Source organism: Gymnodraco acuticeps, unplaced genomic scaffold (genome assembly GCF_902827175.1).
Source record: "Gymnodraco acuticeps unplaced genomic scaffold, fGymAcu1.1, whole genome shotgun sequence".
Classification (NCBI taxonomy): Eukaryota; Metazoa; Chordata; class Actinopteri; order Perciformes; family Bathydraconidae; genus Gymnodraco; species Gymnodraco acuticeps.
In genome coordinates this window covers 36,279-53,363 of record NW_022991881.1, presented here as the reverse complement: position 1 = coordinate 53,363, position 17,085 = coordinate 36,279, and the positions used below count along the sequence as shown (strand labels likewise).

The 17,085-nt window shown below is 42.9% G+C and overlaps 1 protein-coding gene across 1 annotated transcript in view; it reads left to right on the top strand.

The window, feature by feature from the left end:
* The first annotated feature begins 2,434 nt into the window (after positions 1-2,434).
* mfn2 (mitofusin 2) overlaps positions 2,435-17,085 on the top strand; it is a 32,808-nt gene continuing 18,157 nt past the window's right edge. The window contains exons 1-12 of the mRNA XM_034199964.1: positions 2,435-2,659; positions 5,421-5,602; positions 8,030-8,165; positions 8,442-8,604; positions 9,129-9,253; positions 9,356-9,464; positions 10,474-10,581; positions 12,237-12,390; positions 14,490-14,557; positions 15,325-15,446; positions 15,621-15,747; positions 16,329-16,433. Of these exons, the coding sequence (XP_034055855.1) occupies positions 5,425-5,602; positions 8,030-8,165; positions 8,442-8,604; positions 9,129-9,253; positions 9,356-9,464; positions 10,474-10,581; positions 12,237-12,390; positions 14,490-14,557; positions 15,325-15,446; positions 15,621-15,747; positions 16,329-16,433 (1,395 nt within the window). The 5' untranslated portion in view covers positions 2,435-2,659; positions 5,421-5,424. The remainder of the gene's footprint in view (positions 2,660-5,420; positions 5,603-8,029; positions 8,166-8,441; positions 8,605-9,128; positions 9,254-9,355; positions 9,465-10,473; positions 10,582-12,236; positions 12,391-14,489; positions 14,558-15,324; positions 15,447-15,620; positions 15,748-16,328; positions 16,434-17,085) is intronic.

The window sequence follows — 17,085 nt, the reverse complement described above, 5'->3', positions numbered from 1 at the left end:
ACACACACACACACACACACACACACACTGACACAGGCTAACTTACATCAGGAGCAATACGTGCCAAACACACTTAAACACAATGGCACTTTGGGTTCAGTATCTTGCCCAAAGACGACTCAAGACTTCAGGTGCCTGGGATAGAATCACAGAGCCCCTCCTGAGGCCCCACACACTGTCAAGGCAGGCATAATAAACATTGAAGTGGTGGTGGAAGGTACTGACATGATGAAAAAATACCATTTAATATAGGACAAAAAATCCATTGCTACACGATGTTGTCCATGTGGGCGGCCAGCAGCAACATGTTGCCCAGTAGAAGGACGTTAGAGGACGGGACAGGGGACATGTTGGAGCATTCCAGACTGATGGTGGAAGAGCAGAGGACCCCGGATCATTTCACTTAAGGATCCTCCAGGGCTGTTCTGGTGTGTTGCATTTAGGTCGACACCTTTAACTTAGATATATTTTGCATTAGGTGTTTGTATTATCATTAAATAGATTTTAGAAGACAGTGAAAAGAAAATTTGTCATTTTCTGATTGTCTGAACATAAAGTAATACAAAAATAAATAAGTCTTTAGATTTCCACTGTGCCCCTGCGTTTTACTTTTGTTGAATATTGAAAGTTGGTCTCTCACGTTGTTAGGAAAAGTGGCGGGGAATCATTTGTTCAGATTCTAAAAAAACACTACATTAAGCGGCCCCTGCAAACAATTCATACACACTGTATATACATACTTACTGTATGCTTACAATACTTGTTGGACAACTAGAGCAGTAACTATGCTACGCTGCTGCAAGACAGGAGCATTAATAGCTTTACTATTCTCTATTCAATGATTCCTAACATTGAACGTGTCTCAGGTCCAAAGTGCACCACTTGGGTTCTCAGAAAGACAAAGAAAGAGTGAGAACACTCCTCCAGACTGAACATGTTCTATTATTCATTCTCAAAATGTACAATTCTTTTTTTTAACAAATGATCCTAATGCAAAGTGGTGGGGACAAAATGGTCCGTTACCAAAAGTGATGGGGACATGTCCCCAATATAAATGATGCCGGCTTTGATCATAACCCTAACCTATGATGAAGGAACTTCCACATATGATATATCCATACCTCTTGATGGATGATAGGACCCTGAGCAGACAGTTTGAACATGTATGAAGGGAATGAATACAGTGGACTCACTTTCATTTGGGAAATACAAATGTTGAATGAACAGAACTAGTCCAGTACACAGCTCCAGTGAAGTAGAAGCATTTCTCGTGGGCTCTTGTGAACGGGATCATTGAGACCCGCTGCTCTGTCATCCAGCTCATTGTGCTTCCACACAGCTGTGGGCCTGACTTATGGTGTGATTCTGAACACATAGTTATACAAACTCAAGTGTAGCAAAAATTAAGATTTAAACATTCTAATTACAATCATTCATTGCAAGATTGTTCCCATTAAGTTGGAGTATAGGTCAATACGAATAATTCCAAGGGGTTCATACATGTTCTGACCACTAAAGAGCCACCAAGAATCTATTCAGTTATTCTTTATCTTATTTTTGATCATTTAATAAGAAATAACTCAGCCACAAACATAACATAAAATAGGGAGTGATCCCAATTTGGGAGAATATTTGGTTCCAGCAGCATGTAAACAAGGCATTGCACACAATGGACAGATGGCAAGGAGTACAACATAACATATAAACATCTCAAAATAGGAAATAAAAACAGAACTTTAACTTGAAGTAAAATATACATAATATATATCAGAATATTGTCTTTCAAATATACAATATGAGCCGCATTTCAAAGATGTATTGTCATGTCACATACACATCTACGGTGCAGTTATGCAATGAATGAACAACGTAGGTCACAGGATCTGCAACATTGCAATTACAATAACTCTTACAGTAAGAGTAAGATATACTTTGAAAGAAAAAGAGGGAGGGGAAAGATACCGTGTGTGTAAAACCATTTCCAGTTGTTTTCTCTGATGAGTAGTCGGCTACGGCAACAGACAATGGACAGACTTTCAAATCGTTTCTCCAGAGTTTGGTTGGGGTTTATTTTTTTAATTGTTTTTTCTGTCAGTCTACTCCTCCACAGTAGGTGGCGGTAATGCACCAAATCATTGGTTTCCAACCGCCAAACAGAAGAAGATGAAGATTTTTTATTTTTTAAACAAATTTTATTTGCATTTATTTTAACTATACACCCACCCTGCAAAAGAGTCGGAACAAACCTAATACATTACAAAATCTAAATAAATAACCAGATTTTCATGACTACCAAATAAATAGAATTTCAAGCATTTTACCCATTGAAAAACATCCTCTTTTACACACTTTAAAAACAAAGACTAAACTTATCCTTTAATATTAGAGTCATTCTCCCCCAGTGAACACAGAACCTGCCCAACAGCCCACACATCCAGAAACCACAGAAGAAGAAGAAGAAGAAGAAGAAGAAGAAGAAGAAGAAGAAGGGCACGCCCCCTGAAGTTAGCATCTCTTTATACATCCATGGTTAGCATAGATAGTTAACGCCGATTAAGCTCACTAAGTCGCGCAATAGTAGCTCTTAGCCTGTGAACAATTATACAGCGGAGTAGCCACAATGAGAGACGATTATTTGTGAGGAACGACCCAACCCAAGGTAGGTCACATGTCGCTGTGTCCGGGGCCACAGCACTAGCTAGCTGCTGATCTGAGTAAACTTTGGTTGAAGCATAGTGATCTGGTAATATAACATGGACTCGTCCTCCCTCAATGTGTACACTTAAAGTACATCCAGTTAAGGTTTATAGCACAAGAATAAGACTGATAGACATCTGACGGGTAAAACGAAAGGAGTCATGAGCTAATGATAACTGGGTTTAATGTGTTTCGACGGCTTCGATCCTAACAAAGACTAACGTTAGCATGCACTGACGTTATTTCGTCTTTACTGAATACATTCAGTAAGTGTCTGCTTCGTGTCATGAATACAGTTTGTGTTGGTTTTGACATATATCAGTTTACAGACAGTCAGAGCATGCGTACATTGTGAAAGGTCACATCTGACTCACTTTAATGGCATCCGGACACTCAGCCTCACAATAAAGGCGGACTGTCACATAGACCAACAGTTTCACGGCAGGGACACATAACCCGAGTGGTGTCAGTCCGGGTCTGACTGCTGGCAGTCCGGGTCTGACTGCTGGCCGCCCGGGCCTGAGTCAGCTCATTGGACCGCTAGCTGCATGGCTAACCGTGCTATCTAGCTAGCAGCTGCTAACCGTTAGCAGAGACTTTAAAATACAGCTCTCTGTCAAAATATCATAAGTAATACATGTCCTGTCTTCAAACTGGACTTGTACAATGTACTGACATGTTAATGACAGGTTCATCCACTCAGCTGAAGGTCAAGGAATGATTCATGTCACCATGATCTATGACCGTGTAATAACATCTAATGACATCGTCATGAAAGGTCAGATTAAAAGCCTTGAACATCATATCATGGTCTCATCATGACAGCTATTGTCAAACCAACTACATAATGTGGTGTGATGTTAAGACAACACATTAAGAACTACATTCAACTAAAGTTTTATAATAAGGCTTTCTGGTTCTGGGTTAACTAATCATGACAAACACAACTTAAACAATTGTAACAATGCATTATAATTGTCATAATTTACTGAAGGACATTAATAGACATCAGTCAAATAAATGACATGTTCCTGACAGGAGTCATGCCAGGCGGTAGTAGCACCGTCGGTATAGACTTGGCTGGAAACCGGTAATCCACTAACCGTTAGTAAACATTTTCAACATGGTCTCAACCACTTGTTTCTAGTCTTTTAATACAGAATATTGTTTGTTTTGTATAATATGGTCCACTTTGAAATGGACAAGGAAGCAGGGTATGCAATAGGATGTAGCTAGCTTGTGAGTGATCATTACCATGGTTTTGTCTGGTTTAGGTGATCTTCAGTTTTCATCTTAAAACTTCCTCATGTGTATTTACACTTCTTGAAACTTAATTGTAACATTTTCAAGTGTGTGTCTCTGCAGACCTGGTCCATCAGGCTTACAATACCACACTACTGGAGTAACATTGTTGTGTTTCTGAGCAACCTCTTGTTGAACTGCAGCAGTCTGTCTGGCTCAGTCTCCCTCCAGTATCTCCTGTGCCTCCATTTCTTCAGCGGGCCGAGCTTCATGGCCTGGCCCTCCAGGGGTCTCTGTGTTGGCTCCTATTGGAGACTGATGGAGAAGCGAGTCTAACCTTTGGCCAAAGCAGTAACAACTTGAGAGCTACAGACAAATGGTCTGAGATCCTTGTTGGTCGGTTGGCTGGCTAGATATCGACCCCCTCAGATGAGGATGTGTGACATTCTTGAGAGAGCTCTAACCACAACCCTGCGGGGACTGTGAAGGTGCCTCTGATGGTCAGATTGAAAATGATTGACAGCCACTCTGCCCATAGACTGTATCTGCAGAGAAACCCTGCTTGACCTTTTTTTGTTGCTTAAAATTGTCTTCAGCATTTGTTTGTACTTTGCTCCACCCACTGGTTTTGAAAATGACAGCCAAAATGGCAACATTGGGTCTTTCTAACTGTAGTCCACAAACCATAAGATGATATAACCATGTCCACTTGAACGTTTAACCCTACTGCAGTAGTAGGCTCTAGAGTAGAGCTAAGAGCCCGTCCATTCCTAGAGAGAGAGGGCAATACTTTCCGGGCCAGGGGTGTCTGTAAAACACACGTCTGAAGGCTTTCCAAGCCACCCTACTTTAGCCCATCATGCCACACATAGCCCTCAGTGGATATGTGGGTGTGTTGTTCATGTGTGCTTTAGAATGTAACCGCTGTGAAACTAACTGAAAATAACATTTGATTCCTTTGATTTAGTCTCACAGACTGCTCCCTCCCTCCCTTCTTGTTTATTGCACTTGGGAGGAGGGTTTCACTTTCAAAGATTTACATACCAACAGAAAATACCACATATTTGACCAGTTTGATTGATGATACCTTTTCCCCCCCAGCAATGCAATTGATAGAGTAGACTAGTCTTGATTCGTAAAGAAGACATTGGTCCTATGTCCTGACGGCAACATATACACTTTCGCAGCTGTTCTTGGCTTTAGTTTGCCTAATATTGCTTGCAAAGAAATGTTCAAATATTGTTGTCTGTGAATGGTCCACCAAATCACAAAGAATGCCATGTTGATAAAGATATTTAGCCTCTCTTATAAAGCATGATGATGCTTGGTTCCTTCAATATTTGCCTTGGGACAGTGAAAAGGAAATGCTTTAAGTTGATGCTGGAAATGTTGTCTCATCTCTTTTACTACAAGCTGATTTCAGATTTGAGTCAGACACATTTGCTTATCAGGATGTGTGCAATGTGTCCTCCCCTGTGCAGTGCCATGTCTCTGGTTTTCCCACGACCCAACACCAACGCAGTCCACGGCAAGAAGGATAAGAGACTAATGGCGGAAGTGAATGCATCGCCGCTCAAGCATTTTGTCACAGCAAAGAAGAAGATCAACGGGATCTTTGAACAGCTGGGGGCCTACGTCAAGGAGAGCACTTCCTTTCTCGATGGTACTCTGATATTTTTTGATAAATAAAGGCAGTTTTGAGACCCCTAAAACACATTTTAAAAAACAATACAATGCACCAAAACATCCTTTTAAACAGCCCCTCAGGAGTACAGATATTGCCACTTTGTGGTTAAAACTGCCATTTTTGATCCTGAAAATGTCAGAAATGGATACAACATCCACAATAACCTCCAAAATCACTCAAAAATGGTCCAAATGGGCCAAGCCTTTTTTAAACTATTGTGTGCATATGCTAAGTAATGCAACTTGTGCCAATTGCCCAACATATGCAGGTTAGCATCCGGCAGTTTCTATATGCTGGGGACCCTACTATACATTTGTGACTTAAACCTTTGTGTCAACTCAACATTTCCGGGTTGACCCAACAGGACTCTATGAGCTACAAATAGACTACCAAGTTAACAAGAGAGAAATGTGTGTGTTCTGATGTTTTTTCCTGCATGGCACAGTTTTGCTCCACCAGGCTCATTATGTCTCTGTGTGGTTTTCTACTGCAGGTAGTTCCACCTTAAGTGTAGTTGCCATACTTGCCAACCTTGAGACCTCAGAAATCGGGAGCATTTCAAAACCACCGCGGGGGGGGGTAGTGGATCGCCGGAGCTATTAGATTAACATTAACATGCTTATTGTAGTTCTAAGTGCACTGTCTTGCAGCCTGTAGCGCCATCCTCAATGGAGCATGTGTGTGGGCTGGACCTGTCTTTTACAGGAAAGGAGTGAGCAGAGGAGAGTTGTCCATTCTTGTTCTGTTTTCTGTGACTATCGTCCTCACCCTCTCAGACTTTCAGTTGCGCGCGCTACTAAAGAGGCGCGCTAGGTGTATGGTGTAGCTGTATTAAAGTCCGAGTGGAAACAGTCCTGAGTAAATCTGATTTTGTCAGAAATGCGGGAGAAATATGACCCGGGAGGAAACCGGGAGATGGCTATGATATCGGGAGTCTCCCGCGAAAATCAGGAGGGTTGGCAAGTATGGTAGTTGCTACTTTCAGATAATCACCATGACTATTCACCCTCATGTTGTTGTGTGTTTAGTGCTGAGTCATAACTCTGAAATCACTGTTGGGTGTGGTCAGAGAACACACTTGAAACATTGGAGTAGATGAATAAGCTGTTTGTCAGCCAGCCAAGTTCCTCCTGGAGCTGGGAATCACTACTGGCTGAATTTAAACAATATACAATCCTGAACAAAATCTTAAGACCAGGAAAAAAATTACAAGTATTCTCATTTTGCACTAATGGATCGTAACCAGGTTGTTAATAGAGCTTGAAAATGCAGGAGCAAGAGACAAAGAATAGAAAGTAGGCAATTTATTGAAAACTGCATTTAAACTCAAACCGGCTGATCAAAAGCCTTAAGTCCGAATTTGTCTCATGTCATTTTCATTCAGGCGTTCACACTGCCATGACCTCCTGATGGCAAAGGCCAAACGGCTTTAGTTCTTTGAACGTGGCAGGATTGTTGAGCGCACGAGGCCTCTCGCACCGTCGCTGCCGAGGCTCCTTTTACATTTCTTAAAAGATCCTGAGGGTTACGGGACAAAAAAGTCAAGCCGTAAACCCAAAAACTATTTCACCTGCGCAGACCCGGACGATGGCTTCCAACGTTCCTGGCATGACAAGGAGCTCCCACTGGAGATGTTTTTTACGGCACAGTGGAGGAGGCTCCATCATGTTCTGGGGTGCTTCTTCCTTCAAGGCACAATGGAGCTTCAGGTTGTCTTTTATGTGGCTCTGTGGAGATGTTGCAGCGGGCATCCCTCTTGACTGAGGGCCCTCGTCTGTGCGGTGATGACTGGGTCTTTCAACAGGACAACGCCTGCCTGACGAAGGACTTCTTCCAGGAGAATAACGTCGCTCATTTGGGCCATCCAGCCTGTTCCCCTGGTCTAAATCCCATTGAGAACGTTAGGGGATGGATGGTAAGGGAAGTTTACAAAACTGACGCTAGTTCCAGACCGTGGAAGCCCTTCGTGAAGCCATCCTCACCATATGGAGCAACGTTCCCACCAGCTCGCATCAAGCATGCCTAAACAGATTTTTAAAGTTATCGACAACAACGGTGGGGTTCTGTTTTTTTTTGTTGGGCTATGGTCTTAAACTTGTTTGAGTTTAAATGCAGTTTTCAACAAATTGCCTACTCTTTATTTGTTGTCTCTTGCTCCTGTTGTTTGCATTTTGAAGCTCTACTAACAACCTGGTTACGATCCACCAGTGCTGAATGCAAATTCTTGTAATTTTTCACCCAGTCTTAAGATTTTGTATATTCTCGCATGTGGTTTAAAATTGTATTCAGTCTTTTTCACACTCCCACTCCCACTCACTATAACACGGCTATGCTTATGAGTCTTTCTATGGAAACTCCACCACAGCTGTATTGATTGATATGTGTTTGGCCTTCACATGCTAGACACTTACAAAAATGAGGAGCTGGACCCGGTCACCACGGAGGAGCAGGTCCTGGAGGTGCGGGGTTACCTGGCTAAGGTGGCAGGGATTGGAGAGGTGCTCGCACGCAGACATATGAAGGTCGTCTTCTTCGGGAGGTATGTATATTGAAGTGAGATGCACCATTTAGCCTGACAACTTGAACGATACCACTGCCCATCTTCTTCTGTTCGGTATTTTCTTTTGTATTCCCTCTTTTGTGCCAGGGAAACAAATGAATGTTTATTATAGAAAAATATGAACAGTCTTTCAGCCCTTAATTAACTTAAAATGAACACACGTTTAAAAAAACTTAACTTTTACAAAAGTTTCTTTAACCTGCCATACAGTTACCTTCTAAAGGAGCAGATATTAATTGACCCTTGGTTCTGTAGGACCAGTAATGGGAAGAGCTCTGTCATCAATGCCATGCTGTGTGACAAGGTGTTGCCTTCAGGAATAGGACACACCACCAACTGCTTCCTGAGGGTGGAGGGCACAGATGGGAATGAGGCCTTCCTCCTCACTGAAGGCTCTGAGGACAGGAAGAGCATAAAGGTACAGTGTGCAGCTCAAACTGTCCTGTCCCTAGTCTTTTCTAGTGTGTGTGTGTGTGTGTGTGTGTGTGTGTGTGTGTGTGTGTGTGTGTGTGTGTGTGTGTGTGTGTGTGTGTGTGTGTGTGTGTGTGTGTGTGTGTGTGTGTGTGATGTGTGTGTGTGTGTGTGTGTGTGTGTGTGGTGTGTGTGTGTGTGTGTGTGTGTGTGTGTGTGTGTGTGTGTGTGTGTGTGTGTGTGTGTGTGTGTGTGTGTGTGTGTGTGTGTGTGTGTGTGTGTGTTGTTGTGTGTGTGTGTGTGTGTGTGTGTGTGTGTGTGTGTGTGTGTGTGTGTGTGTGTGTGTGTGTGTGTTGTGTGTGTGTGTGTGTGTGTGGACCTAAATCTGTCCCCATGAAGGGAACCATTCATTTTAGGGTGAAGACTTGGTTAGGGTTAGGCATGTGTTGGTTAAGGTTAGGATAAGTCTCCAGGAAATGCATGTAAGTCAATGTAATGTCCCCTGAAGTGATGTATACATGGTGTGTGTAGACGGTGAACCAGCTGGCCCACGCCCTCCACCAGGATGAGGACCTGGACGCTGGCAGCCTGGTGTGTGTCATGTGGCCTAAAGCCAAGTGTGCTCTGCTCAGGGATGACCTGGTGTTAGTGGACAGGTCAGACATCAGTTACACTATTTAATGAACACAATACTTATTTACATTTACAGTTTGTCACATTAGCTTTATTGATGTTCTGACTTTCTGATTCCCCTCCAGCCCAGGTATAGATGTAACCACTGAACTGGACAGCTGGATCGATAAGTTCTGCCAGGATGCTGATGTGTTTGTTCTGGTGGCGAACTCTGAGTCCACACTGATGCAGACGGTGAGACATTACAGCTGCAAATGTCAAGTAAAGATACAAAAACACAACAGTTAAAACAGGCTCAGGTTGAAGACATCGTGAAGCTCTCGAGCAGTCCAGAGGCCAACAATGGAAACGTTGTTAGCAGGTATATCCTGCTGCATGTTTCCATAAAGCAAATGAAACTCCAGATATTCCGTTTATCTCCTAGCTACGCTATTAGCTTGGCCATTTCATTAGCCTGTGATGTTCATTTCTCATGATGAGAGGGGGGAGACACCCTGCATCCCCAGGTCTGCCGTAATTAAATGCCATATCATGTTCCTGTTTCTGAAACAGTATGGAGCTCAAACTCTTTCTCTCTCGCGGGTTTAGCACACGGACAGTACCTTTTTTATATCTGGCTTCTTTACACATATTATCTCCAGTACAGGTTAGCTCTGAGTGTTAGCGATGCTTGCTAATGTAAACACAGACAATATTACTTCAAAAACAAATCGCACATTTCCGATATGTCGTCAAGTTCTCAGCAAATCTGGATCAGCTCCGTTGTACCCCCGTTTTTAGAGATGTGGGTAAATTATTTTGAGTTTTGCATACGAGCAAGCTAAGCGTAGTTTGTTCAGGCACTGTTGCAAGGAAATGTAGGAATCCCATTGTTAATATTTTCAATACAGACGGTCATTTCTCTGTGATGCTGTGTTTATGTGATTGGTGGAGCAGGCAGCAGCGCTCAGAATGATGGCAACTATGAACTCTTTGTTATTGTTCCAAACAATTAAATTGCAGCTGTTATTAGAGAGACAAGAGGGAGTGTTCAGTGTGTCAGTTGATGATTACAATCCTCTAGTTCCAATGCCTGATTGACACCAGCTGACAAAGTGAAAGGGGTTCTCCCCACAGTTAACGAAGCTGTGCTCAGCATGATTGAAAGTGCACTGAACCAGCTTCTCTTGTTCTAGTCACACGAAGCTCCTCAGGATTATTCTCTGTAACAAGTAGTCTTTTTTTAAATGCTGTCGTCCTACAGGAGAAGTCCTTCTTTCACAAAGTCAATGAGCGGCTCTCCAGTCCCAACATTTTCATCCTCAACAACCGCTGGGACGCCTCCGCCTCAGAACCTGAATACATGGAGGAGGTCAGTCTGCTTTTAGCATGCCATCATTTACATTTTTTGTGGCGTTTGCATGATCTACTGGTAGGAGTAAAAGGGATGTCTACGTGAATTGTATCAAGGCTCATTTACTCCTATTCTTCAACAGAGCCTTTTGACCGCATGCCAAGCTTAAAGGTCCCATGTCATGCTTTTCTGGTTATTACCCGTCCCCTTGTGTGTTATGAAGGTTTTTATGTGAACGGTCTGCAGAGTCACAAACCCTCAAAGTACACCCTGTAGCGAGTAAAACTCTAACACAGAAAATACCTGTCTATGCTGCCCCAGAACGTTTGAGTTTGGAAAATTGCACAATATAAATGTATTCTAGTAGACCTCAACAATGGAATTATGATCAGTAGAACTGGCCATGACATGGGACCTTTAATGCTACATTAAAATATATTATATCGGCAAAAAACGACTGCAATATTAAAACGACGGTGAATAAAAGCTAGTGTGAGGGCCTTTAAGACCCAGGCTGCCCTGTAGTCTGGTTGTAGAACAGCTGGTACTTGAGTATATTTTTTCAGACTGCAGCAGGGTCACAGGCAAGTTTTGTCTTTTAATATATTTTGGATATCACTGATGCTCAGTAGATTGGTTCCATGATGTATGGGGCAGTTTAAACTGACCGCAGAGCCTCCTGTCCTGGGCTCATCCCGTGCCAGTTTGTCATGTTTCCACTCAGGATGTATTGCTCCTCTGTAAAAGTTAACAAGAACCTCGCTGTGGAATTATGCCCTAAGTATTATTGATAAATGCAATATTTGTTAAACTTCTTTTCACCAGGATAGAGATTCGCCATGGCCATCACAGGTTCTTTGTCTTGTCCTATTGTTCTATGAGTCTTTAGTATTTATGAATTATAAATTAACAGGTTAACAGAAGTGTTGAACAGGTGGGTTTTGAGTGATGTTTTGAATGCTGTGAGGGAGGAAGAGTCTCTGATGGATTGGGGTAGTGAGTTCCAGAGGGTGGGTGCAGCACCGGAGAAGGCTCTGTAATCAATGACAGCGAACGGATGGTCAAAGTAAGGTACAAATAAACAGAATCACACTAAGCCTGGTTAGTGTTGCCTGACTTTATAAGTGTGTGTTTGCGTTCTAGTCACTTTGCTCAGCGCTACTGCTTGTTACGACTTTAATTTGTCGTACTCGCCTTTAACTGTTATTATGGCTCAGGTTAATCTTGCCCCCTTCCGACGTAAGCGTGACGTTCTTGGTTCTTGGTTCTTGCCAGGCAGCCGAGTGGGGACAGCTAAGAACCGGTTTTCGGTGCTTGGAGCCGGCTCCGCTGTGGTGTAAACAGGAAGAACTAAAGCTTAATCAGGCTTTAGCCCGGAACCGACCCTGGAACCGGTTTGGTGGAAAAGGGGCATATGTGCCCCCCAGTGTTATTTAGCCACGTTGTTACCACAGTTAGGTTTTATTTACTTACATTTGGATATCTCTGTGGTTGGGAAAAAACTCCACACTCCCCAATAAATTGTATGTGTAGTCCATTCACAGGTTTTTAAATGGACCACATTTTCCCACAAACAAAAATGCATGCCAGCATCTCAGACGCTCAGTGGTTCCATTCTATCATTTCAATAATGTATTCATAAATAAATAATAAAAAGTGTATTATGTTGTCAGGTCCGCAGACAGCATATGGACCGCTGCAGCAATTTTCTGGTGGAGGAGCTGGGTGTGGTGGACAGGGCCCAGGCCAGCGACCGCATCTTCTTCGTCTCTGCAAAGGAAGTCCTGCAGGCCCGTGTGCAGAAGGCTCAAGGGATGCCTGAAGCAGGTGGGGGGGCTATTCAGTGTGCAATCTGACAAAGCTTGTACTAGGTGATATGACAAGATGATTGTTCATCAGAGGTTCACCCCAATGTCCCTCCTCGACTCCTCTTTCCACGTGACTTGACCTGGAAATCGATCAAGACACGCCATGTTGAAGGACGTCCCAATCACTTAAATACACGTCGAGGAGAGAGGAGGGAGGAGGCTTCCAGAGGAGACGAGGAAGGATACACGAGTGCAGACTACGCGGAAGTGTTATCGCTACTTGTGCATCAAAGCTCCGCCCCCAGCTGCACAGCCGTCTGCTCACTGCAGCTGTTCTGAATCAAAGCTCCGCCCCCAGCTGCACAGCCGTCTGCTCACTGCAGCTGTTCTGAATCAAAGCTCCGCCCCTAGCTGCACAGCCGTCTGCTCACTGCAGCTGTTCTGAATCAAAGCTCCGCCCCCAGCTGCACAGCCGTCTGCTCACTGCAGCTGTTCTGAATCAAAGCTCCGCCCCCAGCTGCACAGCCATCTGCTCACTGCAGCTGTTCTGAATCAAAGCTCCGCCCCCAGCTGCACAGCCATCTGCTCACTTCAGCTGTTCTGAATCTAAGCTCCGCCCCCAGCTGCACAGCCGTCTGCTCACTGCAGCTGTTCTGAATCAAAGCTCCGCCCCCAGCTGCACAGCCATCTGCTCACTTCAGCTGTTCTGAATCTAAGCTCCGCCCCCAGCTGCACAGCCGTCTGCTCACTGCAGCTGTTCTGAATCAAAGCTCCGCCCCCAGCTGCACAGCCATCTGCTCACTGCAGCTGTTCTGAATCAAAGCTCCGCCCCCAGCTGCACAGCCATCTGCTCACTTCAGCTGTTCTGAATCAAAGCTCCGCCCCCAGCTGCACAGCCGTCTGCTCACTGCAGCTGTTCTGAATCAAAGCTCCGCCCCCAGCTGCACAGCCATCTGCTCACTTCAGCTGTTCTGAATCAAAGCTCCGCCCCCAGCTGCACAGCCATCTGCTCACTTCAGCTGTTCTGACCGTTAAAGGAAGATCAGAGTCATGAAATGTTTAAAGTGCTTCAATAAGACTCAAATATATAAATCTCTTAAATGAATGAGGAGAGTATACTCTATAAAAACATTAAAGTGTATGACATATACTTACAAATTTAATAATAATGGTTTGATTATAAAATAATAACTTAAAGTTCTTATTTGTGGTTTTTTAATGCATTTGTGGATAAAACCTACAGAACGTCAAACATTTAGGATATATATATATATAAATACAGATAACGTACCTAAAAAATCCCAATGCAAAAGTTCATCTGAAACAAGCTAAAATACCATACTGAAATTAATATTATTGTCATGATTATTATTTGAACTTAAATTGTATACCTGGAAAAACAAATACAGGACCGAAAAGAATACATTGAAAACTATAGTAAAAGAGATGGATGAACTCATTTCAATTAACATGTGAAAACTAAATCCCAGGTGACAATTAAGGGGAGGCTGGAGTGAACGAGGATATCCCAACTCGTACCTGAGGACTCCTCTGTCTCTTAGTGCTGCCCCTGTGAGACGTGGGACGTGAGGGTGAGATGCAAGTGAGGGAAAGAAGGAGGCCAGATAATCAATTGGGATGAACCTCAGATGTTGGGCTGTCCTCTGTTTTGCAGACTGGAAGCCCAGCTGTTTGGACCACACCTAATTTCTGTATATAGCACTTAAAAACTGCTCGCAGGATTCATGCTGTTCTGAATTTGTTTCCTTTTGGATCATTGTAAGTCGCTTTGGATAAAAGCAACAGCTAAATGAAATGAAACGCAATGTTCCATGTTTTTGGTCAAATCTCTTTCAGTTGGACATCTTTAAGTTTCTCCTTTCATAATGTCAGTTGAAAATACTGTAATTCCTAATATTTGGTTGAAATATATGTTTTCAATTTTAAATGTTGAAAAGGCTGTATCGGCAAATTTTCACCAAAAACATTTTCCTTCAACTCTGACTACCTGCGTGAGTTAAAATAAACATCCCAGCTGAACTACAGTGGTCCTGTCTGGAGGGACATCTATTCTGTGTAGATGTTTTTGACAGCACTGCATTTCTTGTTATGTTTCAGGGGGGGCTCTTGCAGAAGGATTTCAAGCCAGAATGTTTGAGTTCCAGAACTTTGAGAGGAGATTCGAGGTAAGATCCTCATGGATATAGATTTCAATTCATGATACGTGTGAATACTCGGATACATTTATATGTAATTACTTTGACTTCAGTGACGCTCCGTTATTGATGACAGGAGGCTGGAAGTTCCCCCCTGCTTTAAGTATTTGCGCTAAGCTAGGCTTAACACATTCTGGGCCTTTCTCTGTCCTGGACAACAGAGATGACTTAGACAAGATGGCAAAACAAAACCAATTCCTTAATGTATGTGCTCCATTCAAAATAACTCTGTAACTCAAGCTTTTATTTAATGACACACGTGTTATCCATTGTGTTAAGTAACCAAATAGTCCAAATACCAAAAGTGAATTTCAAAGTAATGAAGTCACCTGTGAGTCAGGCAGCCACCCACTGTGCTGAGTTGATTAGACTCAGAATTCCTCTATCTGACCCCAAAAGGAGAAATGTACGTTGTTACAGCAAAGTATTATAGATAGAGACGAAGAAAATAGAACATGCACATAGTATTTAAAATAATAATTATTAAAATGTACAGAAGTACAAGAGATGCTGACTGTAGACTGAAGTGTGGTGGTACATTAGCAACATTATTATTGCACATAGTTGCTTCAGATTCCTGTTGCCGTAATGGATGGACTAACTAAGAGTAGCAGCCAGTAGTAGTAATATTAATATTAGCAGAACATATTGCAGATAAATGTTGTTGTATACCAGTGGTGTCACAGTCTTGTTCTTTTTTCTTTTTTTAACATCAACGCGTGTCTTGTTGTGTGTAGGAGTGCATCTCTCAGTCAGCCGTGAAGACAAAGTTTGAGCAGCACACTGTGAGGGCCAAGCAGATCTCTGAAGCCCTGCGCCGCATCATGGATTCTGTTCACGTGGCTGCGCAAGAGCAGAGGTAAGTCAGGTATTAAAAGCGGGTTGTTCAATTGTATGGATCATGTGAACCAAAGATTGGAAACGCATATGATCATGGGTGAATAAATCAGATCAAAGTTTTTTATTCTACATAAGCACCAACAGAATGAACAATGGTAATGAGCAGCACCTGGTGGTTTGTGTATGTTGGTAGGATCTACTGCATTGAGACCAAAGAGGACCGCCAGGACCGGCTGGAGTTCATAGACAAGCAGTTGGACTTGTTAACCATGGACTGTAAGGCCAAAATCAAGAAGATCACTGAGGAGGTGGAGAGACAGGTGAACATGAACACGATGATATCACATACCTGCCTTCCCAGCAGCTGAGGGGGACCAGCAGGCCTTTAACCTCTCACACTCCCCCGCTCTTTTAAAAAGGGGACGGTGTGGGAAAGGGGCATTTCATGGTCCCATAAAAACAGTATGCCTCAAAGGTTTAAGCTGAAAATCTGAAGACTCATTTGTGATGCAGCCCAGCACTGATTCGATTTTCTAGTCACCTGAATGTAATGTTTCATCAGGCTGTGATTATCCAAAAGCTGGATTTCGACAGCAAGGTCAACTTATACTACAGTGGATTAGCTACTATGTCAACTAAGATCATCACACATAAATACAATGGAGCTCATCAGATACACCAGAGTCTCTGCTTTCCAGTCATACCCGATTCAGCAGAAACTGCTATGATTTTACACAGAGCCTGGAGAAAGGTGCCCCTCTGAATTCGTCCAAACAAAACTGCAATTTAAAATGTTGTTTTTGTTTGTTTATCATGTGTCTGCCAAGTGTTGGCAGACACTAATGTTCTGTGGGTTATAACAGAGGTAGTGTTTTCACCCCCGCTCTTTGCTCATGTTCAGGTGTCCAATGCGATGTCAGAGGAGATCAGGAAGCTCAATGTGCTCGTGGAGGACTTCCACATGGACTTCCACCCATCATCAGTGGTGCTCAAGGTCTATAAGAACGTGAGTACACACACCACACAGAGTTTCTGTCCTTAATGTCTGCTGCACAGGGCAGGACAAAGTCTTTGGTCTATACCAGGGGTCTTCAACCTTTTTGACCAAAAGAGCCATTTTGACCCCTTTTCCACCAATTTGTTTTGTCTGGAGCCGCAAAACATATTTGATAGCTTGATAGCTTATAACGTTGTATTGTTACATCATAGACCAAAACTACAGTTTTTTTGCATTTATTATTTATTACATTATATAAAACTGTTAACCTCTAATAAGAAACAAAGAACTCTTATAAGGATAATTAAAAAAAATACACAGGCCAACTTTAAAATAATTAAACACTGCACTTGGAGTCCTCTGCACATTTGAAGAAAATGAATATAATTCAAATGGGCCCACTTTGAAATAAATAAAACCTATAGCTGCACCCTAAAAAGAGTTTACTGATTGAATGATGACTGAAGATCGTCAGCTGTCGTCCTCTCCCTTGTTGTTCCTCGATACGTAAAGGCTGCAGCACCGTTGACAACTTCTCTCTACATATCAAACATACCGGTAAACCAGCATCGTTTGCTGTGAAAGCAGATAACTCTGTCCACACAGAATTAAATCCTGTGTTCCTCCGGTACTTTTCTTTGATTTATCCATAGTTCGCTCA